Here is a 27,424-nt window from a genome sequence, read left to right on the forward strand (position 1 = left end):
TGTTACACCCTGAATACTTTCAAATTTCCTGTTCTGGTGCGATGCCAAGTGAAAGCCATGGAGTTATAGAATGGTTACATCACAGGAGGACATTCAGCCCATCACGTCTGTGTCCAATCTCTACAAGAGCAATTCAGATATTGTCACTCCCCGGCTGTTTCCCCATATCCCTGCTAGTTTTTCCTCTTCAGATAACTATCAGATAATCCTCTTTTGAAAGTCACAATTGAATTTGCTTCCACCACACTCAGGCAGTGCTTTCCAGACCCCAACCATTTGCTGCAAAAAAAAAGAGAAGATTTTTCCTTGTGTCACTATTGTTTCTTTTGACAATCACCTTAAATCTGTGCCCTCTGTTCTTAATCCTTCCACCAGTTTCTTCCTATCTACTCTGTCCAAACCTCTCTTCATTTTTATGTATTCAGTAGACAAAATCGATTGAACTTGCAAGTAGATCCGCACTTGAGTCAATTTGAATACAGTGAAAACTTTTTTTGGCATTCAGATCTTCGCCAGTAGCTGAATTAATATTGCTAGCGTAAAAAAATGATCACCTCTGGAACTACAAATATGAACACTAATCTTTCCTTATTTTAGCTTGGGCGGCACGGTATCCCCTCAAGTGACATGCCAACTGAAGTCAACATGTACAATTTGCCACCACTTCCAGTCTTTTACCAGTGCCATTCTAAACTAATCACAATTTGTACTTGCCACTTTCCTCCCCCAAGGTGGATCTGGTCTTTGATACCTTTTACGAAAATTGTGCTGTTGCTGGTGGCTCAGTGACAGAAGAAATGAGAATCAACATAAGTAAGTTTCCAAACCACAAATGGATGATTTACCATGGGGAAAAGGAAATCAAACCAGAAAATAATACCAAGGATGTTCAAGACAAAATATTGTAATTACCTTCCACTTTTACCATGACATTTTTACCATTACATTTTCTGCATTAAATAACAAAAGCTCAGCTTAGCCAATACAGCCTTCATTTCATACTTGCATAAATTTTCAGTTAGCTGCTTTGGTTTAGTTCTGCTCTTACACAACACATTACTTAATGGGTAGACCACAGTTTCAAGCCACAAACTTCCTACAATTCTTCTTTCATCACAATCATTTGCAACTTCAATTCTTCCACCACGTGAGCATTAACAAATTTATTGTGCGCTATTTTTACCTCGTTTTTGCTTGCTTGCTTTCATTCTTCCTGTATTGCTTACAACTTCCAGCCTGACACGCCTAGGGGACATCCTTTCTGCCTAAGCTGCTCTGGCACCAGCTATGAGTATATGTAATAGTTGCACAGAAGTAATTTGATCACAATACATCTTCTCAAAAGCAAAATGCCGATAGTCTAGCTGGATAACCACCTAATTTCCAACTGTTAGGTCCTGCAATTACATCGTAACACCAGTCATAGATGTATTTTGGCATTTTTACATACAGTTTAGTGATGTAACTTGTGTCAGAGTGCACCCTCTTGTCAAATAAATACCATAATTCTATAATCAAAAAAATACATTATTGTTCTGGCTATTTCCCTACTTTCTGTTCAAAAAAGTTACAATTAATAACGATCAGCTTGAACAGTTTTTCACATGTATTCCATTATTTTTTAAGAAAGAAAGAAATGTATTATTCTGTACGTAGTACTGAGTGGTTGGCATGAACAGGCTTGGACATATTGTGAACTGTGAGCAGAATAGACCAAGAGGAGACAGAAAGAATGGTAGAATGGGTAGACATGTGACAGATTAAACTTAATGTAGAGAAGCGTGAAGTGGTACATTTTGGTAGGAAAAACGAGAAGAGGCAATTTTAAAAATGTATGTGGAATTTGGTGTATACTTGCACAAACTAATTCAAATTGTCAGGGCAAATTTAGAAAGTGGATGAAAAGGCATATGGGACCCTGGCTTTATAGATTGGAAGCATAGAGTACAAAAGTAAGGAATCTATGATGTACCTATGCAAAACTCTAGGTTCATCCTCAACTGGAGTATTGTGTACAAATCGGGCACCACATGTTAAGAAAGATGTGAAAGTTTAGAGAGGTTGCAGATAAGATTTATGAAAATGGTTCAAAGGAGGGTGGCATGGTGGCACAGTTGTTAGCACTGCTGCCTCAGTGCCAGGGACCCAGGTTCGATTCTGGCCTCAGGTGACCATCTGTTTGGAGTTTGCACATTCTCTCCGTGTCTGCATAGGTTTCCTCTTGAGTGCTCCAGTTTCCTCCCACAGTCCAAACAACGTGCATGTTAGGTGGATTGGCCACGTTAAATTGTCCCTTATTGACCAATGATGTGCAAATGTCAGGAAAGTAGGGTGCTCGTGGTAGGCTTGATGCAGACTCGATGGGCTGAATGACCTCCTTCTGTACTGTAGGGATTCTATGGGTGAGGGGACATAGTTAGATTGGAGAAGTTAGCATTGTTCTCCAGATTTTATACAGCTTCAAAATCAGGAGGGTGAGTGGACAGAGAGAAACCATTTCCTTTGGTGGAAGAAAGAGGACAGTAATACAAGGTGAATAGCAGAATAACGTTTTTGCACTGGGATTGGTTAGGATCTGTAATGTACTAGCAGATAGGAAGGTGTAAATAGTATCTCCCATTATGATGATGTAAGAAAGCACAGAGGAAGGGGAGACGATGTAAGAGAACACAGAGACGAGAAAGACGATGTTCACAGCTTCAGCAGTGTAACCTCTAGGCATGGATTGCTGTACATTGTTCAGTTGTATAAAATAAACAATTTGTTGTTTGAATGTACCAACGTTTCAGTAATCATTCCCAAGATAGGCTAACCAACATACAACGTGCTGACAGTAGTGATGGACCACAAAACACTGAAAATTCAACTTATCAGACCTTTGAAAGTAGTGTCAAAACTACAGAACTCTAGGTCACAGTTGGAAGAGCTCCAAAACGTCCTCATCGATGAAGTGGAGGCAGGGTCAGAAAATCTACTTACAAAGTCATTTAGTGCTGCAGCCACATGTGAAGAAAATCCTGATACAGCAATCATAGGCTTCAAGCCAGCAAACCAAGCAAATATCGTGGAACCGGTGAGCAACCCTGAAAAAGGGTAAAACTTGATTTTAGCGGCGCACTGGGAGGCAGCACTGGGAAAGCCAGATCTCAAGCTAAGGGTGGGTTACAGAAAATCCTGCAATCCTAGGTCAGTGCCATTGCACATGGCTACTGCTAAGCAGGACAAAAGAGGGGAAAGTGGCTGCAAATATCCGATGGGCCAGTTGAAGTAAAGGGATTATTGAAATAACAGCGCAAAGCAATTTTTAAAACAGCTTGTCAATCTTCAAGAAATAAATACCAGTAGCTGAGAGATCCTCCAGTGAAAGACAGTAACTATAGTGGGTCTCAGTGAGAGGCTGAACAGTGCGGGAATGCTTCAAATACTGGAAGGAAAATTTTAAACTGCCACTCAAAAGCTTAAGCTATGGATCCTACATTTATGCCACCTGAGAGATTTGGACACATAGAAGTAAAGTCGCCATAGTTCCAGATGACCATAGGCTGCTTTCCCCTTTGAGGGGAGCTGACCAGTGGTGATTTAACCTGAGGATCACCACACCTCAGGTGAGGGGCAAGTTTAAGAAGGCGCAGGGCCTTCATGAATAACCTCCTCCATTGGCACTGTTGGCCTAGTTCTGCGTCATGAATTAGCTGTCCAACCAAACTAGCTGTGCCCCCTGGAACACATAGAAGGACATCAAACTCAAAACCAGGCGGAAAAAAAAGATTCTTGAAGTTCCAAATTGCTTCATGGTTGGATAGTAAGTAGAAAGTAGAATAGGTCAACACATTAATTTACTCCATAGGAACAGTAGCAAATAATGTTATTTCAAGACAGGGCATCAATGAGACCTCTGATAAATTTGAAGTCCTAAAAGCCTTCAATAAATATTCCAGCAATAAGTTCCGGGAAAGGGCTGCATTCAACAAAAAGGTTGAGAAATCAGGTAAACCAGCTTTGTTTAATGATCTTTTCTGGCTGCTTGAAGGATGCAAGTATGGAGATCTAAAAAATAGAATTAATACGTAACTGTATTGTAGTTAATATTACCAGTGAATCCCCATCAGATTAAATGCAATCATAGAATTTACAGTGCAGAAGGAGGCCATTCAGCCCATAGAGTCTGCACCGGCTCTTGGAAAGAGCACCCTACCCAAGGTCAACAACTCCACCCTATCCCCATAACCCAGTAACCCCACCCAACACTAAGGGCAATTTTGGACACTAAGGGCAATTTATCATGGCCAATCCACCTAACCTGCACATCTTTGGACTGTGGGAGGAAACCGGAGCACCCGGAGGAAACCCACGCACACACGGGGAGGATGTGCAAACTCCGCACAGACAGTGACCCAAGCCGGAATCGAACCTGGGACCCTGGAGCTGTGAAGCGATTGTGCTATTCACAATGCTACCGTGCTGCCCTTAATGCTACCGTGCTGCAATCTATGACCGCACCTTACAAAAAACAATACAGCTGGTGAGATAAATAGAGATCCATATGTAGCACATGGAAATACTGAGAAGTGATGAAAAATGTTGGCTCGGGAAACCTCCAGTGCCCGTAGTGTTCCTTCAGCCCAGGAATGTAAAAGAAGCATCAGGAAAGAAGGTACAATTTGGAGGGAAGGTACAGACGCCATAAAACCCTGCCAGTTTAGTGGTGCCAAAAAGACCCACAAGCGCAAACATTGCAGAAGTCTTTCTCTGCAGAAGAATTAGCCATTTTGCAAAGATGTGCCGAAGCAAAACTACAGGTTTCAAAGAAAAAGTCTTCAACCATAAAGCGGCACAGTGGTTAGCACTGCTGCCTCAACACCAGGGGCCTGGGTTCAATTCCAGCCTTGGGTGACTGTGTGGGTTTCCTCCGGGTGCTCCAATTTCCTCCCACAGTCCAAAGATGTTCAGGTTAGGTGGATTGGCCATGATAAAATTGCCGCTTAGTGTCCAGGGATGTGCAGGCTAGGTGGGGTTGCGGGGGATTGGGTCTAGGTGAGTCAGTGATGGCTTGGTGGGCCGATGGCCTCCCCTTAAGCACCGTAGGCATTCTATGGTTCTAATAATGAAAGTGAAGAATTTCTACCAGAAGAGGAATTAAAATATTTCCTGGTGAGATCAGTGCCCCCAGTCATGCATTCTGGAAACCAGATAGGTGTTAATGGACATAACGCTAAATTTAAACTAAGCACTGAAGCAAGGGTAATAATTTTAATCAGACAACAAACCATGGTTAACATGCATTGCCCGGTGAACCTGCAAGGGGGAGGGGCAGAGCTGGAGACATTGCCATTTATATAGACCCGAAAAAAATTAATAATAATAATCTGCATCGGAGGATCCAAATCGCCCATGACTGGACATATATCCACAAATGGAACCTGACCGGTGGAGGAAGTTAAAAAGGACCTGCAGAGGTGGGACAAACACACTCCCTGGCGTGACTTCATAGTGACTTCATTTGAAGCTTACTTGTGACAATAAGCGATTTTCATTTTCATAAAGGAGCCAAAATCGAGTGGGTGCGAATAAAGGAGGGTTCCTGCACTGGGACCTCCCTCCGGGCCCTGGCTGCACTCCCGTCCCCACTGAACAAATACTCAATTAGCCGAGTGATGATAGCCTCACTCCTGTCGTGGAACCAACTACAACAGACTTTGGATTAACCGAAATGTCCGTCAGACCCCCATCTGCAACAACCACAGGTTTGCGCCAGCCATAATGGACGTCACCTTCAAAAGGTGGAAACAGGATAAGGCAGGGGTGGGCAAACTTTTCCGTGCAAGGGCCACATTCAGAAATTCACAATTCACAAAGGGCCGCATAGTATATTAAGTAAAATAATTACTTCACCCGGTTATGATTCTGGGCGCCTCATATAGAACATAGAACAGCACAGAACAGGCCCTTCGGCCCTCGACGTTGTGCCGAGCAATGATCACCCTACTCAAGTCAACGTATCCACCCTATACCAGTAAGTAACCCAACAGCCCCCCCGCATTAACCTTAAAAAAAAAAAAAAAAAAATTTTTAAAAAAAATTTTTTTTTTTTTTTTTTAATGACTTGGTGGGCCGCAGAAATACCTTTGGCGGGCCGCATGCGGCCCGCGGGCCGTAGTTTGCCCACCCCTGGGATAAGGGGACATTGACAGTTAGGGACTTCTACACAGTCAACTTCTTACATAGGGCAACAAAGATGTACCCACCGCAACATTGCTGTTAGAGGACTTACTGGACAAGGACATCTTAGGGAAAGTGGTACATCGAGCCCAATTAACTACAACCCAAATGAGTAGGTTCTTCCCGGAGGTGGAGGACAAATGCGAATGGTGCCAAGGAGGCTGGCCAACCACGCCCACATGTTCTGGTCTTGCCCCAGACTAGTCGGGTACTGGACGGCCTTCTTCGAGGCAATGTCCAAGGTGGTGGGGATGAGAGTGGAGCCATTCCCGAGAATGGTAGTCTTCAGTGTATCAAAAAAGCCAGATCTCTTCATGGGGAGGAGGGCCGAAGCCCATGCCTTTGCCTTCCTGATCGCCCGCCAGAGAATCCTGCTCGGCTGGCGATCAGCAGCACCACCGAAAACTGCAGTCGGAATTTCTCCAAATGGAGAAAATTAAATTCGCCATCCGGGTGTCGGAAGAGGGCTTTCACGAAACATGGGAGCCATTCACCCAGTTGTTCCAAGACCCGTTTGTAGCCAACAGCCAATAAGCCAGCGGAGGGGAGAGGGAAGGCACGGTATAACAACAAACACAAACAAAAGTAGGTGGGTGGGGGGGTAGAAATAAAGAGGCATGGAGCCGAACCATGCCCAGCAAATAACAAAATACACAGCATCACGCCAACCCAACAAGAACAGCAGTTTTGGGTGGTGCTGCTGATCGCCAGCCAAGCAGGATTCTCTGGCGGGTGATTAGGGAGGCAAAGGAAAGGGTGTCGGCAGATGACTAGAAGGGGAGTGGGGTCAGGAAGAAAAAGGGGAGGGGGCAGCAGGGGTCCCAGCTAGAACTAAAAGCCTACTGGAGAACATAAAACAAGCTGGAACCGTTGTAAATAACAATGTAAATAATGGAAGACACCCGATGTATATATATTTTCGTTTTCAAAGAATGTTCACACTGATCTTTGCTTTGTATAATATGAAAAATCCTTAATAAAAACATTTTTTTTTTTTAAATGCATTGCCGGCAACCAACGAAAACCCAGCTCTATGATCCAGGAAGGGTCAAATTAAAAATCAAGGGAAAGATACAGGCAATACTCCAGTACACGGGAAAGCAGAAATTGCAAGAAGTGGAGTTGGCAAAAAGACGAGCGTACAAGAAGGGGGTACAGTTTGGTATGGTGTACCCAGCGAGGTTGAGGGTAACGTATAACGGCAAAGACTTTTATTTTGAGACAGCGGATGCGGCTGAGGCGTTTGTGAAGGCAGAAGGCTTGGGACAGACAAGAAGAGCGGAGCTGGAAGAGAGACTGTGGACTGTGTTTGAACAGCCGGAAAATGTATAAATGTTATAACTTTCTTTTTACGGATTTGTATTGTCATCTACTTCTCTTTGTATTGTCATAGAGTTTAAGTTAATGGTGGGTTGATGAGCTCTCTGTGTTGCGACGGTTAAATGTTATGTTAGTGAATTGTATGGGTTGGATTGTTGGATTTGGGTTTTTTTTTCTCTGGGACTGGGTGGAAGGGGATGATATGTCTTGGCGGGGGGGGAGCCACCCGCACTAGCTAGCTAAAGTCAGTCAGCTAGTGAACGGAGGTGAGGAGAGGAGGACTGCGGACATTGGAGCCTGGATAGCAGGCGTCAATGGGCCTACGAGGCGAGCGAGACGGGGGGAGGAAGGGTTGGATGCTGGGGGATGTTGTTTCTGGGGGAAAGGTGGGGGGGTTTCGGGAGGCGGGGGGGAAGGGGTTCGATGTTAACAATGAACAGGGGCGGGTCAGCCTTATGGGGCAGGGCCCGGCGGTATGTTGATGGTGGATAAGAAAGGTGGGGGGGGGTGAGACACCCCCAGTAAGGATAGTTACGTGGAACGTGAGAGGGCTAGGAGGTCCGGTCAAGAGGTCAAAGGTGCTTGCGCATCTTAAAAGTCTGAAAACCGATGTGGCAATGCTGCAGGAGACTCACTTGAGGGTGAAGGACCAGGTGAGACTTAAAAAAGGTTGGGTTAGCCAAGTGTTTCACTCTGGATTTGATGGAAGGGCTCGAGGGGCAGCAGTGTTGGTCAGCAAAAGGGTACGCTTCCAGATGGAGAAGGTAGTGGCAGATCAGGGGGTAGATATGTGATTGTGGCCGGGGCATTGGAGGGGAGATTATTGGCGCTGGTAAACGTATACGGTTCCAACTAGGACGATGCGGGATTTGCGAGGAAGGTGTTTGGAGCCATTCCTGAGTTGGACACACACGAGCCGATTGTGGGGGGGACGGGGGGGGGGGGACTGGAACCTGGTGCAGGAGCCAAGGTTGGACAGATCACGGCCGCGCTCGCTGGTCCCATCAGGGGGGGCAAAGGCGCTAGCTGGGCTAATGGTGGAAATGGGAGGGGTGGACCCTTGGAGGTTCCTGCACCAAGGGGAACGGGAGTACTCGTTTTTCTCAGCAGTCCATAGGATTGACTTTTTTGCAGTGGGAAAGGCTTTGCTGGCTGGAGTCAAGGGGTCGGAATACTCTGCAATTGCTGTGTCAGATCACACGCCACATTGGGTGGATATGGTGCTGAAGAAGGGGTTAGTGCAGAGGCCGGGGTGGAAACTAGATGTGGGGCTTTTGGGGAACCAAGTATTCTGTGAAAAAATTGAAAAGGTAATTAAGGAATATGTAAGATTCAACTGTACGGGTGAGGTGTCAATGGCAGTCGTCTGGGAGGCTCTAAAGGCGGGTAGTGAGGGGTGAGGTAATTTTGTTTAAGGCCAGGGTGGACAAAGAGGAGAGGTTGGAGCGGCAGAGGCTAATAGATGAGATGTTGGAGGCAGATAGGAGTTATGCGGAGGATGGGGACCCAGCGATACTGGGAAAGAGGATGTAACTACAGGTGAGCTTCGACCGACTATCCACCAGGAAGGCGGTGCGCCAACTGAGGCAAGCGAGGGGTGCAGTTTATGAACATGGAGACAAGGCGTTAGCAGGTCAGCTCCGGAGGGCGGCAGCAGCAAGGGAAATTCTTCAGGTAAGGGATAGGGCCGGGAAGTTGGTGGTGGCTCCGGAGCTGATTAACAAGGTTTTTGAGGAATTCTACGAGAGGTTGTACAGGTCAGAGCCTCCCAGGGGAGACCGTGAGATGCTGGAATTTCTGGATGGGTTGAAGTACCCGAGGCTGGGGGAGAGAGACAAGGCTACATTAGAAGGAGCAATACTGGAGCAGGAGATAAAAGACCCGATTGGGAGGATGCAGTCGGGGAAGGTGGCAGGGCCAGATGGGTTTCCGGTGGAATATATTTTAAAAATTTAAGGATAAGTCGGCACCCCTGATGGTAGGGATGTTTGAAGAGGCAATAGGGAAGGGAGTGCTGCCGCAAACCTTGGGGCAGGCATCGATTTCACTGTTGCTTAAAAAGGATAAGGATAAGGATCCGACGGAGTGTGGGTCGTATAGGCCCATTTCACTTCTTAATGTGGACGCAAAGGTACTGGCAGGTAGGCTGGAAGGGTGCCTCCCGAAGATGATAGGTGAGGGTCAGACAGGGTTTGTGAAAGGGAGGCAGCTATTTTCGAATATTAGGAGGGTCTTGAACGTCGTTATGGCACCGGCGGAAGTGAAGGAAACAGTGGTGGCACTGGACGCCGAGAAGGCGTTTGATCGGGTGGAATGGGGGTACCTGATGGCAGTGCTGGAACGGTTTGGGATTGGACCAAGATTTGTGAACTGGGTAAAGTTATTGGGCGGAATTCTCCGCTCCCCACGTGGCGTGGGAGAATTGTGGGAGGGCCTCCCGACATTTTTTATGCCCCCCCGGTGATTCTCTCCCCCCCGCCGGCTCGGAAAAATCGCCGCTCGCCGTTTTTCACGGCGAACGGTGATTCTCCGAGCCCGATGGGCCGAGCGGTCGGCCCTTCACGCTCGTTTCACCACGGCAGCAACCACACCTGGTCGTTGCATTCGTGAAACGGGCGCCAGATGCCCGTTTGGGGCATCTAGGGGCCCGATTGGGACGGGAGCACCGCGACTGTGCTCGGGAGGGGACGGGCCCACGATCGGTGCCCACCGATCGTCTGGCCAGCGTCCAAAACGGACGCACTCTTTCCCCTCCGCCGCCCGGCAAGATCAAGCCGCCACGTCTTGCCGGCCGGCGGTGGAAAAAGACGTCACCGCGCCTGCGCGGGTTTGTGCCGTCTGCGCGCTGATGTCATCCGCGCATGCGCGGTTTGGAACCGGCAACCCGCGCATGTGCCGTTTCCGCGTCATTTCCGGCCGCAACCTCGAACGACGGGGGGCCGTTCCTAGCCCCCCCGGGTGGGGGTGAATTAGGTGCGGGGAGTGGGCCCCGAAGCCGTTCTGAAGCTCGGCTGATTTCACGACGGCTGTCCCGATTTTTATCGGGAGTGGAGAATACCGCACATTACATAAGGAGCCGAAGGCGAGTGTCTGCACGAACAATATCAGTTCGACATACTTCTCTCTCCACCGTGGGACGAGACAGGGATATCCTATGTCCCCCCTGCTGTTTGCGCTTGCGATTGAGCCGTTGGCCATCGCATTAAGAAGTTCGGGAGCATAGAAAGGAATAGTGAGGGGGGGGGATAGAGCATAGGGTGTCCTTGTATGTCGATGACTTGCTGCTGTATGTGTCGGAGCTGAGTGCGTCGATAGGAGGAATATTGGAGTTGCCGCAGGTATTTGGGTCTTTCTCTGGGTACAAGCTGAACTTGGACAAGAGTGAGTATTTCGTGGTGTCTCAACCGGGGATGGGGGCAGGGGTGGTGGGGCTGCCATTCCGTAGGGCAGGGACTCACTTTAGGTATTTGGGGGTGCAGGTTGCCCAGGAGTGGAGAAGGCTTCGCAGATACAACATCGCTAGTTTGGTGGGGAGAGTGAAAGCCGACCTGGCGAGGTGGGATGGTCACCCTCTGTCACTGGCGGGTCCGGTGCAGGCGGTTAAAATGAATGTGTTGCCGCGATTTCTGTTTATTTTTCAATGCCTACCGATTTTCCTGCCAAAGTATTTTTTCAGGGAGATTGAGGGGAGGATTACCTTGTTTATATGGGGAGGGAAGGTGGCCAGAGTGAGGAAGGTGCTGCTACAGAGGGGAAGGCAGGCAGGGGGTTTGGGTCTCCCGAACCTGATGTAGTACTACTGGGCGGCGAATGTGGAGAAGGTGCGGAGCTGGGTCAGAGGGGTTGATTCCCAGTGAGTCAGAATGGAGGAGAGTTCGTGCAGGGGGACGGGGCTGAAGGCACTAGCAACGGCCCCGCTCCCGATAGCTCCAGGGAAATACTCAGGGAGTCCGATAGTAATAGCTTCATTGAAAATCTGGAGGCAGTTTCGCCAACACTTCAGGTTGGGGGCAGGGTCGAGGGAAATGCCAATCCGGGAGAACCACAGATTTGAACCAGGGAGGTGGGATGGAAGCTTTCGGAAATGGGAAGAGAAGGGGATTAAGACTCTAAAAGATTTGTTTCCTCGGGGTCGATTTGCAGGATTGGAGGAGCTGGAAACGAAGTATGGGCTGGAGCAGGTAGAAGTGTTTGGGTATATGCAGGTTCGGGACTTTGCCAGGAAGGAGATACAGAGCTTCCCGGAGGAACCAGCCTCCACATTGCTGGAGGAGGTGCTGGCGGCAAGTGGACTGGAGAAGGGGACAGTGTCAGCGGTATACGGAGCCATGTTGGAAAAGGATAAGGCACCACTAGAGGGTATCAAAGCGAAGTGGGAGGAAGAATTGGGAGAGGTTATAGAGGAGCCGATTCTTTGAAGGGGTAGAAGATGTGTGTGAACGTTCTTTTGGGGGGAGGGGGGGGGGGGCTAATCACGTTCATATGTTTTGATCCTGTCTAAAGCTTGGGGAGTACTGCAAGGAGGTGTTTAGGGTAATTTCCAAGGTGGTGCATGTGAAGCTGGACCCGGGTCCCCGGGAGGCCATATTCGGGGTGTCGGATCAGCCAGGGCTGGAAACAGGTGTGGAGGCAGATATCATAGCCTTCGCCTCGTTGATCGCCCGAAGGCGGATCCTGCTGGGATGGAGAGCGGCCTCTCCACCCTGTGCCCTGGCGTGGCGAGGGTATCTGTTGGAATACTTGACCCTTGAGAAGGTTAAGTTCGAACTGAGTGGAAGCTCGGAGGGGTTCTACAAGTCATGGGCATTATTTATTATGCACTTTCAAGAACTGGATAATATCGAACATTAGTTGAGGGGGGGGGGGGGGGGGGGAAGGGTGGGTGGGGTGCGGGGGGCTGTGTATGTTGAAGATGGCTATGGGAGGGCAGCACGGTGGCGCAGTGGTTAGCCCTGTTGCCTCACGGCGCCGAGGTCCCAGGTTCGATCCCGGCTCTGGGTCACTGTCCGTGTGGAGTTTGCACATTCTCCCCGTGTTTGCGTGGGTTTCACCCCCACAACCCAAAGATGTGCAAGGTAGGTAAATCGAACACACTAAATTGCCCCTTAATTGGAAAAAAAATGAATTGGGTACTCTAAATTTATTTTAAAAAAGAAGATGGCTCTGGGCAATCCCTGATTCCTTTTTTTTTCTTTGTCATTTGTTTATGTTAACATGCGGGCTGGGCATGCTGGGAGGATGGGATCATTGTTATTGTTATGGGGTTTGAGATATTTGTTGTTGGTTATTGATTGTTGTTGGGTGTAAATTCAGAAGAAAAATTGTGAAAAGAATAAAAATATTTTTTTTTTTTTAAATGCCCCTTGGTGTCCAAAGATGTGTAGTTTAGGTGGGTTTAGAGATTATAGGAATAGGGCAGGGGAGTGGGCCTAGGTAGGATGCTCTTTCAGAAGGTCGATGCAGACTCAATGGGCCGAATAGCCTCCCCTGTACTATATGGATTCTATGGTTCTATGAGGGGTTTGCCTTCTGGAGAGATTGAACAGTTTAGGCCTATACTCTCTCGAGTTTAGAGGAGATCTAATTCAGGTATACAAGATGATTAAAGTTATTGGCAAAGTAAACGTATGGTAGATGCTTCCTCTTGTCAGCAATCTAGAACAAGAGGTCATAGTTTTAGATTAAGGTGCAGTTGATTTAAACAGAGATGAGGGCAAATTACTTCTCTTTAAGGGTCGCAAATCAGTGGAATTCACTACCCTGGAGTATAATGGATGCCGGATATTGAGTAAATTTGAGATGAGACAGATTTTTAATTAATGGGTTCAAAGGTTAAGGAGAATGGGCAGGAGAGTTGTGGATGAAATTAGATCAGCCATGATTGTATTGAATAGCAGAACAGGTTTGAAGAGCTGAGTTGCCTACTCCTGTTTCTAGTTCTTATGAATACACAGCCCCTAACCTGCTCTAATAGCCATAGCATTTATGTGCCATTGTATTTATGTGCCTGGTCCAGTCAACATGGCTTCATGAAGGGCAAATCATGCCTGGCAAATGTATTTGAATTCTTTAGAGGTGGTAACGAGCAGGCAGATGAAATGGAACCAGTAGACACTTGGATTTCCAAAATGCGTTTGATAAAGTACTGCTCAAAATGTTGCTTAATAAGAAAAGATGCCCATGGTGCTGGGGGTAGTACACGAGCATGGATAAAGGATTGGCTAACTGATAGAAGACAGTACGGATAAGAGGGGCATTTTCAGGATGGCAACATATAACTAGTGGGGCGCTACAGGGATCAGTGCTGGAGCCACAATTATTTACAATATAGATTAATGACTTGGATGAGGGAAGTGATGTGGATGACACAACCAATAGGTGGGAAGGCAAGTGGCGAGGTTGGCACAAAGAATCCACAAGGAACATAGAGGGGTTAAATCAGTGGGCATATCTTGACAGATGGAATATAATGTAAGAAAATATGGAATTATGTATTTTGGTGGGAAGAATAAATTAGCTGAATATTATTTAAATGGAAAAAACTGCAGAAAGCTCCAACAGAGGGGGATTTGGGGGTTCTTGTGCATAAATTACAAAAAGCTAGCATGCAACTTCAGCATGTTATAGGGAAGGCAAATGAAATGTTGGTCTTTATTTTAAAAAGAATGGAGTATGAAGTGCCAGGCACCCGGGTTCGATTCCCGGCTGTCTGTGCGGAATCTGCACATTCTCCCAGTGTCTGCGTGGGTTTCCTCCAGGTGCTCCGTTTTCCACCGACAAGTCCCGAAAGACGTGCTTGTTAGGTAAATTGGACATTCTGAATTCTTCCTCAGTGTACCCGAACAGGCATCGGAATGTGGCGACTAGGGGATTTTCACAGTAACTTCATTGCAATGTTAATGTAAGCCTACTTGTGACAAAAAAGATTACTATTATAAAAATAGGGAAGGTTTACTAAAACCATATAAGGCATTGGTTATACAACACTTGAAATGCTGCAAACGATTTTTGAACCCTTAAGATATACTGGCTTTGGCGGCAGTCCTGAGAAAGTTTACGAGGTTGATTCTGGGTATGGAGGTATTTTCTTATGAGGAGAGGTTAAATTGGGTTGGGACTGTACTCTCTGGATTTAGAAGATTGAGAAGTGACCTTATGGAGACATTTACAATTCTCGTGGGGCTTGGCAGAGTACATGCTGAGAGGCTGTTTCGCCTTTTGGGAGGGTTAGGACCAGAGGGCATAATTTCAGAGTGACGTGTTGCCATACAAGATTGAGATTAGGGGAATTTCTTTTCCTAGGGCTGTGAATCTATGGAATTCTTTACTGCAGAGGACCATAGAGGCTGGGTCATTAAGTATGTTCAAAGCTGAGATAGACAGATGTTTAATCAGTAACAGATCAAGGGTTATGGGGATAAGGCAGGAAAGTGGAATTGAGGATTATCATATCAGATCAATCATTATCTAATTGAACGATAGAGCTGACTCAATGGGCCAAATGGTTTACTTCTGCTCATGCCTCTTATGGTCCAGTTTAATTTCTGATCCCTGGAATTGTGATGTAGGATCTAGTGATGACAGTGCTATTGAATATCTGGAGAAGTGATCAGACTCTGTTGGGGATGGTGGCACAACTGTAATTTGTCATTATCAGCCCAACCTGGATGTCGTCTAGGTCAGTGTTCTTCAGAGTCGGGGGCGCGACCCCGTGGGTGGGTCATGGGCAGGTGTCGGGAGGGTCGCCGAGCCATTGTCCACGGCGCTCCCGTTCGCGCAAATCCCCGCGCAGCAGCCAGCTTTTCATAACGCCGGCGGCAAGCGGCCGCGAACATGTTTTTTTTAAAATTTGCCCGCATTGCACATGCGCGCACGATAATCGGGCACGCATGCGCAGCGCGGGCGCTATTTTTTTTTTTTTTTTAACAGTTGCAGCTTTTTGTTTTACAAGTTCTGTAGTGGTTTTTATTCATTTATTTTATTCATTTTATTTTTTTAAACAAGCTGGGGGGGGGGGGGGGGGGGTTTATTTGATAACATTTTACAGGAAAAAATTCAGAACTTTGGACAGCTGGAGACTCCATACTTTCCGACACCAGAAAGCTTCACCTTCATCCAACAAGTTCCATTGGAGGAGTGTGTACAAGGGCCAAAGGGACCCAAAACCATTTCCTCCATTTTTGTCAGCAGCAAACAAGGTAAGAGAAAATGGTGGGTCGTGCAGGGCGGCCGGCAGGGCCGCCATGAGTACCTCCTGCAGCAATGTACTGGGACTATGTTGATGAGCTTCCCCACCCACCCCTCTCCCAACCCACCTCCATTCACTGTCCCACCCATATCCAGTTCCACTCAACCCTCTATGCCCCAAACCCACACCTTATGCTTCCACACCTGACCTGCCATCCGCCCCCAACTCTATCCACTAACCTCCCACACCCAACACGAACATCTTCCCTTCCAACCACCTCCCCACCTTCTAGTACCCCACCTTTCCTACACCTCCCACATCTCCCCCTCAACACAGTACCCCTCCCTATTGCCCAACTTCACTCCAACCCCACCATCACCTATCCCTAAACCACTTCCCATCCCTACCCCCAACCCACCCTCTCGTCCACCCGTATGACCTCCCATCCCCCAATTTCTTCACAATCCACTCACCATCTCCCTACCCCGTTGGGACCATCTCCCTACCCCGTTGGGACCATCTCCCTACCCTTTTGGGACCATCTCCCTACCCTTTTGGGACCATCTCCCTACCCCGTTGGGACCATCTCCCTACCCCTTTGGGACCATCTCCCTACCCCTTTGGGACCACCCAAACCCCCTCCATTCCCGTACCGCCACAACAGGCACCGTCCCATCTCCCTGCCCCTCCCGGGCACGGACCCCCACCCTGCCCCCTCACCTCGCCCCCTCACCTCGCCTTGCTCAGCCGATTTATAAACGTAAGAAACGATCTCGGTATGAAGGAGCTGAAAGAGAGCCTCGTCCGCCATCTCCTGCTTGTTCATCCTTCGCTCGGCCCGGACTCTCAGTGGCAGCTGGAGACCCGGGCTCCCGTTACCATCCCAACAGGGGGCGAGCGGAGCCAGCCAGCAGGCGGGCCGGGCCGGGGAGCGTCACTTCCTGCCCTCCTTAAAGGTACAGGCACCACGTGCAGGGCTGCCCATTCCCACACAGAGCGGCCTCAGAAAAGAATGTTTTGCAACAAATAAACCGATCATTCATTCCATACACATCGTAAATTCTGCAATTTGGGTGGAAAATAAATTCCGATGAAAAGTTATTGGCTTGAAACACCAACTATCTTCACAGCAGTTATAATAATCTTTTTATTGTCACAAGTAGGCTTACATTAACACGACAATGAAGTTACTGTGAAAAGCCCCTCGCTGCCACATTCCGCCGCATGCTTGGGTAGACGGAGAGAGAATTGAGAATGTCCAAATTACCTAACAGCACGTCTTTCAGGACTTGTGGAGAAAACTGGAGCACCCAGAGGAAACCCACGCAGGGAGAACATGGAGACTCAGCACCGACCGTGACCCAAGCTGGGAATCGAACCTGGGACCCTGGCGCTATGAAGCAACAGTGCTACCCACTGTGCTACCGTGCTGCCAACAATTTAAAACTATAATTCTGCTTCACAGCCCCTACCATATGTATGTTGACTAATGAGCAAGCAGTCTTTCTGGATTGAACGTACCACAGTAGTGGTACCAAAGCAATATATCAGGTTGGTAGAAAGGAACTAATTGCTAAGTTGGACTGTAACATCATTCACTTTCTCATGAATTGTGTTGTCAAAAAAATACTATTGGCATTCTGTATTTTCATTCGCCCCCATATTAATTGCTGAAATTGTACAGTCTAATGGGGAAGTGCAAGAGATTTCCCTGTACCATGTAAATCTTCCATATTGCAACCTTGAAACATCCTTCACATTGATCTTTCTTTCGGTCTTTTTCTCCTCGTTTCAAAATCTGCATTTTTGCTGCTTCTCCAAGTAGGAATCTGATTAGTAGGAACTGACCTACAGTTCAGTCCTGATTATCCCAAACCAGGCAGGTGACAGCCAAAATTTTGGGTAAATTTATACCTTTAACCTGCTGGGCTGATCATTTGCACTGGGTCTCTTATGTAATTTGTTAAACGTCCAGGTGGATCGCAGGTCCCACCGCCGATTTGGATTGTGTGGGTGCCTTTCTCTGCGCTTTTAACTGCTAGACGGGGCGTACAATTAGATTTGAGGATTAGGTCTCTTGCCAGCACTGAACTAAGCTTAATCATCCACTAATTTTAATTATCTACTGTAGGTCCCCATCCATTAATGGTGGTTGTTGAGATTCCACTATGTATTAATCTTTGGCCTGAAATTAAAGTTAATTTTAATATACAGACCAACACCACCAGCTCTGAATACTTCCAACTGCACAGGGGCACAGGGCAGAGATGCCCGCTTTCCCCACTCCTGTTCGCATTTGAGCCATTGGCGATAGCCCTCAGAATGGCAAAAAATTGGAAGGGGATCCAGACAAGGGGCAGAGTTTCACTCTATGCAGATGACCTGCTCCTCTATGTCCCAGACCCATAAAATAGCATGGGAGGGATTATGAAGCTTGTGATAGGGTTTAGAGCTTTCTCGGATGACAAACTCAACTTGAGCAAGAGTGAAATCTTCATGGTGAACCCAAAAGGGAGAGGGACAGAGATGGAGGGACTGTCGTTCAAGCAAGCTCAAAGCAAATTCCGCTATCTGAGGATCCAAATTGCCCATGACTGGACACGGATCCACAAATGGAACCTGACCAGTCTGGCGTAGGAAGTAAAAAAGGGCCTGCAGAGGTGAGACACACTCCGACTCTCCCTAGTGGGGAGGATACAGATAATCGAGATGAACGTGCTGCCCAGATTCCTCATCCTGGTCAGATCCATACTGATCTACACCTCCAAGCTCTTCTTTAACACAGTTAATAAAATGATCATGGCATTTGTCTGGGGGAGCAGGAGGTGAGACAGGATGGAGGGATGCTTCTACATGGATGGCAGACTAGTGATGTTAGAGGAATTGACAGAAAGGTTACAACTGCCCAACAGGAACAAACTGCGACACCGACAAGCTAAAAACTTCTGCAAGGAGGCAATATCTTGCCCACTGACGCCGAGACATTCAATGTTAGAGGGAACTGCGGAGACCTGTACGGGCGACTGCTAGAAGGGGTACACTTTCCGCTGGACGAGACAAGGGAAAAATGGGAGAAAGAACTAGGCTTGGGCCCTGACGTCCTCTGGATCCGAGATGGGGTGTCCATAAGGAGCTGCTGTCGGACATTGTACCTTTTTTCCAGTGAGTAGAAAAAGGGAGAGCCATGGTCCATGTCCACGAGAATCTGGATCCACGAACTCACATATGCGCCATGGGCAGTGTTGGAGGTTGGGGCGGAGAGGGGGGTCCTCAAAGCCACCATCGCCCAGTGACCCTGAGGTCAGGGAGTCGTCGCAGCACCCTGGTGTCATGAAAACGAACACCTCTGGGGTCAAAATTGCACTAGGTGGATCAAACCCTCATGGTTCCGCTCACACCCGGCCCTGAGGTGTCCCACTCAAGGGAACTGCGATAGCTCAATACATGCTTCTCTTTTTCCATTGTCTTGCACCACCTTCCTGCACCATGGGGGGAGGTCATGATGTTTTTCTACCGCCCCCTCCAAGAAGTGATGCTGCTTACAGGGGTGGCCGACAAGGAAACCTCCACCCTCGCATCTCCCCTTCCCTTCCCTTGACACTACCCCTGGGGTTGTGAATTGCCCCATTTCCGCACCAGCTCAGGGTGGCGTGTATTACTGCTGGCCCCCTTGCTGACCTGCGCTGAAGCGACAGTGGGCTCAGTACCTAACGCTGAGGCATCAATGGGCCTCAGGATGAGGTGGAGCATCTGTGGGAGAAGGTGCTTCAGTAGCTCCAGAGCCGGTGTTCTGGAGAGTGGGATTCTCAAGGCCGACGAGGTCAGGGGTGCCTGGGACCGAAACCCACCTCGCCTGTTTCCAGGTATGCAGTCTGGCAGACATCTTCCCTCCTCCACACCGGCAGCCAAGGTGTCAGTAGGTACCAGCGTGGTCTCCCCTCAATGGGAGTGGGTTGGAAGCGTCAGTGGAGGGAAAGGGGACAGCGGTGCTAGCTGCGACCGACTTGGTGTCCATGGTGACGTTAGAGGCAGGGCAATCCATCCACATGAGTCCCACCTTCTTGCAGGCACGGCATCGCACACCAGCTGTGGACCAAAAAATATAAGTCTCCCCTTGATGGCAGACTTCAAATCCTCCCTCTAAAACCCCCTCCTGGACCAGGCGGATGAAAGCCAGGCATTGTAAAGAGTAGATGTGTCTGAGTGGGGCATCCTTCAGGCCGAACGGGAGCGGCGCCACCTCGGATTGCACCTTCCCCAGTAGATGGCGGTGTGGAAGGAGGATTTTCATACAGAGTTAGTGTGGAATATTTGATAGTATGAACTTCTTGGTGTTGGCCTCAAGAGAGTTCACCACCAAATAGGTCTTGCCCCCGTGAGGTCCTTTTCAAGGGCGAGGCGGACCGTCCACCCGGCCCTCAGAAAAAAACACAAACTTGCCGTACATGTGAGAGGAGGCCATAATGGCCAAGGGGCCGACGAACCCGGCCATTGCGTGAATGCACGCTTCTATGGTCACAGTGGTGTGGTAGTCACCACTGATGTATATATTGTACACAGAGGATGTCGGTGTAGGTGTTTTGTGGTCAGGCCCTGTACTACAGGTATGGGGGTAGTTCCCTGCCTGCTGGCTCCGCCCAGTAGGCGGAGTATAAATAGTGGGTTTGAGTAGGGTGATCATTGCTCGGCACAACATCGAGGGCCGGAGGGCCTGTTCTGTGCTGTACTGTTCTATGTTCTATGTGTGCTCCCAGTACAGCAGCCACTTCGCCAGCTGCTGTAGGAGGCCACAGATTTTAGTGTAATAAAGCCTCGATTGCATCCATCTCTCGTATTTGTCTAATTGATTGTGCATCAATTTATTACACTAAGTTTTCAGAAGATGGACCTCCGCATCAAGCCGGATCGCCTGCAGCTGGATCCGCAATCAGACAACGCCAAAAAGGACTTTTAACATTGGCTAGCCTGTTTCGAAGTATACATCGGATCTGCGCCTGACGAAATTCCAGAAGCTCAGAAGATTCAGATCCTCTACACACGGCTGAGTTCCAACGTTTTTCCACTTATCCAGGACGCGCTGATCTACACGGAAGCCATGGCGCTACTGAAGGAAAACTACGCTCAGAGGACAAACACACTCTACGCCAGGCACATCCTCTCCACTCGTCGTCAGCTTCCTGGTGAGTCAGTAGAAGATTTCTGGCGCGCCCTGTTGGTCGTTCTGGGTGAGTGTGCTTAACACTCACTTTGGCCCTGTTTCTTTACTTAGCTCTGGAGTCGCCAGATGTCGTTAAGACACCGCCACAAGCTTCAAGGTGAAGTTCAAAGCAATAAAACCATACACCAATTAGTAAGTCCAAACAACTGAGTCCACCCATGCACACGCTAAAAGGATTAAACTTATTCCTACCGCTAAATAAACTAATACTTATCTCGAAGGAACTGCTGGGTCAGGGAACAAGGCTTCTTGCTCTGCTCTGGTCTGCAGACTTCAGGTTGGTATAAGTTAAAAGGGGTCAGGAGTGCCTATCTCTGGTAGTGATCGTTGTGAGGCACTTACTTGTTGGCGGCTGCTGTCTGAACCCTCTCTCTCTCGTTCAAGGTCTTCTTGGCAAAAGCTGGTCGAGGTGCTGGTCCACGGAGGAGTGTTGGTCAAAGAGAGAGAAGGGCTGGAGGGCTGGATCAGAAGACTGAACCATGTGTGGGACCTTCTTGTATAGGTCCCAGGGGATCCGCGCCCCTTTGGGCGAACTCCCTTACCTCCTTGGAATCGATTGGGTCTCTTCCCAATCGATATGTTTGAATCCCCCAATAATGGGGCAGTTCCTCGGTCACTGGGGCGGTTCTTAGGACTTATTGTTTTGGGCTTCATTGGCGCCGAAAAGTCTGGCCTTCCATTCAATGTATCAATCTGTGTTTAACTTGTTTCCATTGTATCTGGGGATCGCCCGGTATCGCCTCATTAGCATGTTAACTGGTTTCTTTTCACAGTGCTGTCTCGTTTCTGCAGCAGTCAAAACTAGTTTCTGCAGCAGTCCAAATATACAAGCGCTTTGCAAGCTGCTTGCTTTACAACATGTCCATTTTCCCTGCATTCCTTGCAATCTTCCATTTTGCGTTGGGCCGTGGCCACCCCAGGTGGCTACAGCCCTGATTCCCCTAGTTAGAGACTGTGACTGTCAGGCCTTCACGGCCACGGAACACTTGAACTTGCTCATAAGAGACGCTTTTGTCACAGGGATAGGGTCCGATTACATCCGACAGCGCCTCTTAGAAGGGGCCACGCTCAACTTCGTGGAGACATGCTCTCACTTACGGTCGGTTAGCGCAACATCCAGGCCCTACGCCACAGCCGCACGGCCCACCCCTCCTGCGCATCGTGGACTCCGCAGACGGCCGCCCCATCGTGGACCTCACCAGCGACCCCCTCCCTCAGCCAACCCCACGCCTGTGCCGCACGGCAGCCAACCAACCCCAGGGGTCCCAAATGTTACTTCTTTTTTTTTTAAGAGCCAGGAAGTCCAGAAAAGGCTGCCACCGTTTATAGAACCCATGTACTGATCCTCTCAGGGCAAATTTGACCCTTTCCAACATTATAAATCCCGCCATGTCATTGACCCAGGTCTCCACACTTGGGGGCCTCGCATCCTTCCACTGCAGCAAGATCCTCCGCCGGGCTACTAGGGACGCAAAGGCCAGGACACCGGCCTCTTTCGCCTCCTGCACTCCCGGCTCCACCGCAACTCCGAAAATCGCGAGTCCCCACCCTGGTTTGACCCTGGATCCAACCACCCTCGACACCGTCCCCGCCACCCCCTTCCAGAATTCTTCCAGTGCTGGGCATGCCCAGAACATATGGGCATGATTCACTGGACTCCCCGAACATCTGGTGCACCTGTCCTCACCTCCAAAGAACCCACCCATCCTAGTCCCGGACATGTGGGCCCGGTGCAGCACCTTAAATTGGATGAGACTAAGCCACGCACATGAAGAGGAAGAGTTGACTCTCTCCAAGGCATCCGCCCAAGTCCCGTCCTCTATCTGCTCCCCAAGTTCCCCCTCCCATTTAGCCTTCAGCTCCTCCACTGACGACTCCTCCACCTCCTGCATTACCTTATAAATGTCAGACACCTTCCCCTCTCCGACCCACACCCCCGAAAGCACTCTGTCCACCGTCCCCCGCGAGGGCAGCAAAGGGAATCCCTCTACCTGTCGCCTAGCAAACGCCTTTACCTGCAAGTATCTGAACATGTTCCCTTGGGGAAGCCCAAATTTATCTTCCAGTTCCCCCAGGCCCGCAAACCTCCCGCCAATAAACAGGTCCCTCAATTTACTGATGCCCACCCTTTGCCACCCCCTAAATCCACCATCCTTGTTCCCCGGGATGAACTGATGATTGCCACCCAATGGAGCCTCCATCGAGCCCCCTGTTTCCCCCCTATGCCGTCTCCACTGTCCCCAGATTCTTAGGGCCGCCGCCACCACCAGGCTCGTGGTAAACCTCTTAGGGGAGAGCGGCAACGGCGCCGTTACCATGACACCCAGGCTTGTACCTCTATATGACGCCATCTCCATTCTTTTCCACGCCGCCCCTCCCCCCTCCATCACCCATTTACGCACCATTGACACATTGGCCGCCCAATAATACCCCAAAAGGTTGGGCAGCGCCAGCCTGCCTCTATCCCTCCCTCGCTCCAGGAAAACCCTCTTCACTCTCGGAGTCCCATGTGCCCACACAAAGCTCAAGATACTGCTAGTCACTCTCCTAAAGAAGGCCCTGGGGATAAAGATGGGCAGGCACTGAAAGAGGAACAAGAACCTCGGAAGCACCGTCATTTTGACGGACTGCACCCTCCCCGCCAACGACAATGGCAGCATGTCCCACCTCTTGAACTCCTCCTCCATCTGATCTACAAGTCTGGTAAAATTATGTTTGTGAAGAGTCCCCCAGTCCCTGGCCACCTGCACCCCCAGGTACCTAAAACTCTCCCCTGCCCGCCTAAGCGGGAGTCTACCAATTCCTTCCTCCTTGTCTCCAGGGTGCACCACAACCAAATGTTACTTCTGTGGGCAGCCTAAACACCCCCGACAGTGCTGCCCGGCCCGGAGCGCCCTTTGCAAGGCCTGTGGCAAAAAGGGACACTTTGCTGCGGTGTGCCAGGCCCGCGCAGACACCGCTATTGTTCCGACTCCCCCCACATGCAACCACTGGGTGCTGCCATCTTCCTCTTCTCGGACCACGTGTGGTCCATGGGCACCACCATCTTGTTCTCCACTGGATCATCTTGTCTTCCTCACAACACGTGCGTCCGTGGGCGCCGCCATCTTACCATGACCCATGCCCCCCCGGGCACCTCATCACCTGCCACCAATGACGACCAGCCGCGTCTTGCCTCGGTCACGATTGACCAGTCTCGCCCACACAACCTGTCAACTGCTTCCACCAACATGAAAATCGATGGGCACGAGATCTCCTGTCTGCTGGACTCTGGAGCACCGAGAACTTCATTCATCCCGATACGGTAAGGCTGCTCCCTCGCGGTACACCCCGCCAACCAGAGAATCTCCCTGGCCTCTGGGTCCACTCCGTGGCAATCTAGGGGTACTGCACAGCCACTCTCAATGTCCAGTGCATGGAGTTCAGCGGCTTCCGCCTCTACGTCCTCCCCAACCTCTGCGCTGCCTTGCTACTTGGCCTGGACCTCCAGTGCAATCTCCAGAGCCTAACACTGAAATTCGGCGGGCCCCTACCACCCCCTTACTGTGTGCGGCCTTGCGACCCTAAATGTCGACCCATCATGCCTATTTGCAAACTTAACTCCGGATTGCAAACCCATCGCCACCAGGAGCAGACGGTACAGCGCCCAGGACAGGACCTTCATCAGGTCCAAAGTCCAGTGACTGCTTCGGGAAGGCATTATCGAGGCCACCAACAGCCCCTGGAGAGCCCAAGTGGTAGTGGTGAAAACTGGGGAGAAACACAGGATGGTCGTGGACTACAGCCAGACCATCAACAGGTACACACAGCTCGACGCGTACCCCCTCCCACGCATATCTGATATGGTCAATCATATTGCACAGTACCGGGTCTTCTCAACTGTGGACCTGAACTCAGCCTACCACCAGCTCCCCATCCGTAAGGCGGACCGCCCATACACTGCCTTCGAAGCAGATGGCCGCCTTTACCACTTTCTCAGGGTTCCCGCTGGCGTCACCAACAGGGTCTCGGTTTTCCAACGGAAAATGGACTGAATGGTTGATCGGTACAGACTGCGGGCCACCTTCCCGTACCTGGCCAATGTCACAACCTGAGGCCACGATCAGCAGGACCATGACACCAACCTTGCCAAATTTCTCCTCACCGCCACTCTCCTCAACCTAACTTATAACAAGGAGAAGTGTGTGTTCAGCATGAACCGCTCAGCCATCCTCAGACATGTGGTCCAGAACGGAGTTTAGGGGCCCGATCCCGACCGCATGCGCCCCCTCATGGAACTCCCCCTCCCCCACTGTCCCAAGACCTTCAAACGCTGCCTGGGGGTTCTTCTCTTATTATGCCCAGTGGGTCCTAAACTATGCGGACAAGGCCCGTCCACTCATTCAATTCATTCTGTTTCCCCTGACGGCCGAGGCTCACCAGGCCTTCAACCATATTCGCTTTGACATCGCCAATGCCGCGATGCACGCAGTCGACGGGACGTTACCATTTCAAGTCGAGAGCGACGCATCAGACGTCGCTCTAGCCGCCACCCTCAACCAGGCAGGCAGGCCCGTGGCATTTTTCTCACGAACCCTCCCGCCTCCGAAATTTGGCATTCCTCCGTTGAAAAAGAGGTCCATGCCATCGTTGAAGCTGTGCGGCATTGGAGGAATTACCTGGCCAGCAGGAGATTCACTCTCCTCATTGACCAATGGTCGGTAGCCTTCATATACAACAACACACAACGGGGCAAGATTAAAAACGATAAAATCTTGAGGTGGAGGATCGAACTCTCCACCTACAACTACGAGATTTTGTATCGCCCCGGTAAGCTCAACGAGTCCCCCGATGCCCTATCCCAAGGTACATGTGCCAGCGCACAGGTGGACCGACTCCGGACTCTGCACGACAACCTCTGTCACCCAGGGGTTACACGTTTTCACCATTTCATCAAGGCTCGCAATCTGCCCTACTCTATCGAGGAAGTCAGGGCGATCACCAGAGACTGCCAGGTCTGCACGGAGTGTAAACCGCACTTCTACCGGCCAGACTGTGCGCACCTGGTGAAGGCCTCCCGCCCCTTTGAACGCCTCAGTGTGGACTTCAAAGGGCCCCTCCCCTCCATCGACCGTAACACGTACTTCCTCAGTGTGGCCGATGAGTATTCCAGATTCCCCTTCGCCATTCCATGCCCCGTCATCAAAGTCCTCAACGCCATCTTCGCTCTGTTTGGCTTCCCTGCCTACGAACCAGGGGATCCTCATTCATGAGTGATGAGCTGCATCAGTTCCTGCTCAACAGGGGCATTGCCTCGAGCAGGACGACCAGCTATAACCGCTGTGGAAACGGACAGGTGGAGAGGGAGAATGGGACGGTCTGGAGGGCCGTCCAGCTGGCCCTATGGTCCAGAAATCTCCCAGCCTCCCGGTGGCAGGAGGTCCATCCCGACGCCCTGCACTCCATTCAGTCGCTCTTGTGCATCGCGACGAATGACACACCCCATGAACGTCTCTTTGCCTTCCCTCGGAAGTCCACCTCCGGGGTGTCGCTCCTGACTTGGCTCGCAGCTCCAGGACCCGTACTCCTCCGTAAACACGTACGACTCCACAAGGCGGACCCGTTGGTTGAGAGGGTGCAGCTATTTCACGCCAACCCACAGTACGCCTACGTAGCGTACCCCAACGGCCGCCAAGATACTGTCTCCCTCAGAGACCTGGCACCAGCTGGTTCCCCACATACCCCCCCTCCGACCCGGTGCCACCTTCCCCTTCCCCGGCGCACCCCAACGCAGCCCCCGCTCCGGGACAATCCGTCCTCCCCTTGCCCACACACGAGGATGAAGAGGATTTCGACATGCTCCCGGAGTCACCGAAGACCAAACCGACACCGGAATCACCGCCAGCACTGTGGTGCTCCCGACGGCAGATCAAGTCTCCGGACCGACTGTATCTGTAACATGACCTGGACTTTTAAAACACCATCCCTCTGTCCATAATTTTCCCCTCCACCCCGCTGGACTCAATTTTTTTTTGCTCTTTGTACTTTGAAAAGTCTACCTGTATATAGTTCTCCACCACCCCCGCCGGACTCAATCTTAACAGGGGGTGAATGTGGTAGTCACCACTGATGTATATATTGTATATAGAGGATGCCGGTGCAGGTGTTTTGTGGTAAGGCCCTGTACTACAGGCATGGGGGTAGTTCCCTGTCTGCTGGCTCCGCCCAGTAGGCGGAGTATAAATATGTGTGCTCCCAGTACAGCAGCCACTTCGCCAGCTGCTGTAGGAGGCCACACATCTTAGTGTAATAAAGCCTCGATTGCATCCAACTCTCGTCTTTGTATAATTGATCGTGCATCAAGTGGGATGAGCGTATCACTTGACCCCAGTTTCTGGATTACCAACTGGAATGGTGGCAGGGCTGCAGGAGCAGTGGTGGCCGAGGAGGCCACCATTCCCACATATGTGACTTTTTGCGGCCCCGCCATAGGCACAGAT

The 27,424-nt window shown here is 50.0% G+C and overlaps 1 protein-coding gene across 1 annotated transcript in view; it reads right to left on the reverse strand.

The window, feature by feature from the left end:
• LOC119954842 (trafficking protein particle complex subunit 6B) overlaps positions 1-16,663 on the reverse strand; it is a 37,259-nt gene extending 20,596 nt beyond the window's left edge. The window contains exon 1 of the mRNA XM_038780411.1: positions 16,461-16,663. Within this exon, the coding sequence (XP_038636339.1) occupies positions 16,461-16,553 (93 nt within the window). The 5' untranslated portion in view covers positions 16,554-16,663. The remainder of the gene's footprint in view (positions 1-16,460) is intronic.
• Between the last annotated feature and the right edge of the window lie 10,761 nt (positions 16,664-27,424).

The sequence above is a fragment of the Scyliorhinus canicula genome, chromosome 2, assembly GCF_902713615.1.
Source record: "Scyliorhinus canicula chromosome 2, sScyCan1.1, whole genome shotgun sequence".
Taxonomy (NCBI): Eukaryota; Metazoa; Chordata; class Chondrichthyes; order Carcharhiniformes; family Scyliorhinidae; genus Scyliorhinus; species Scyliorhinus canicula.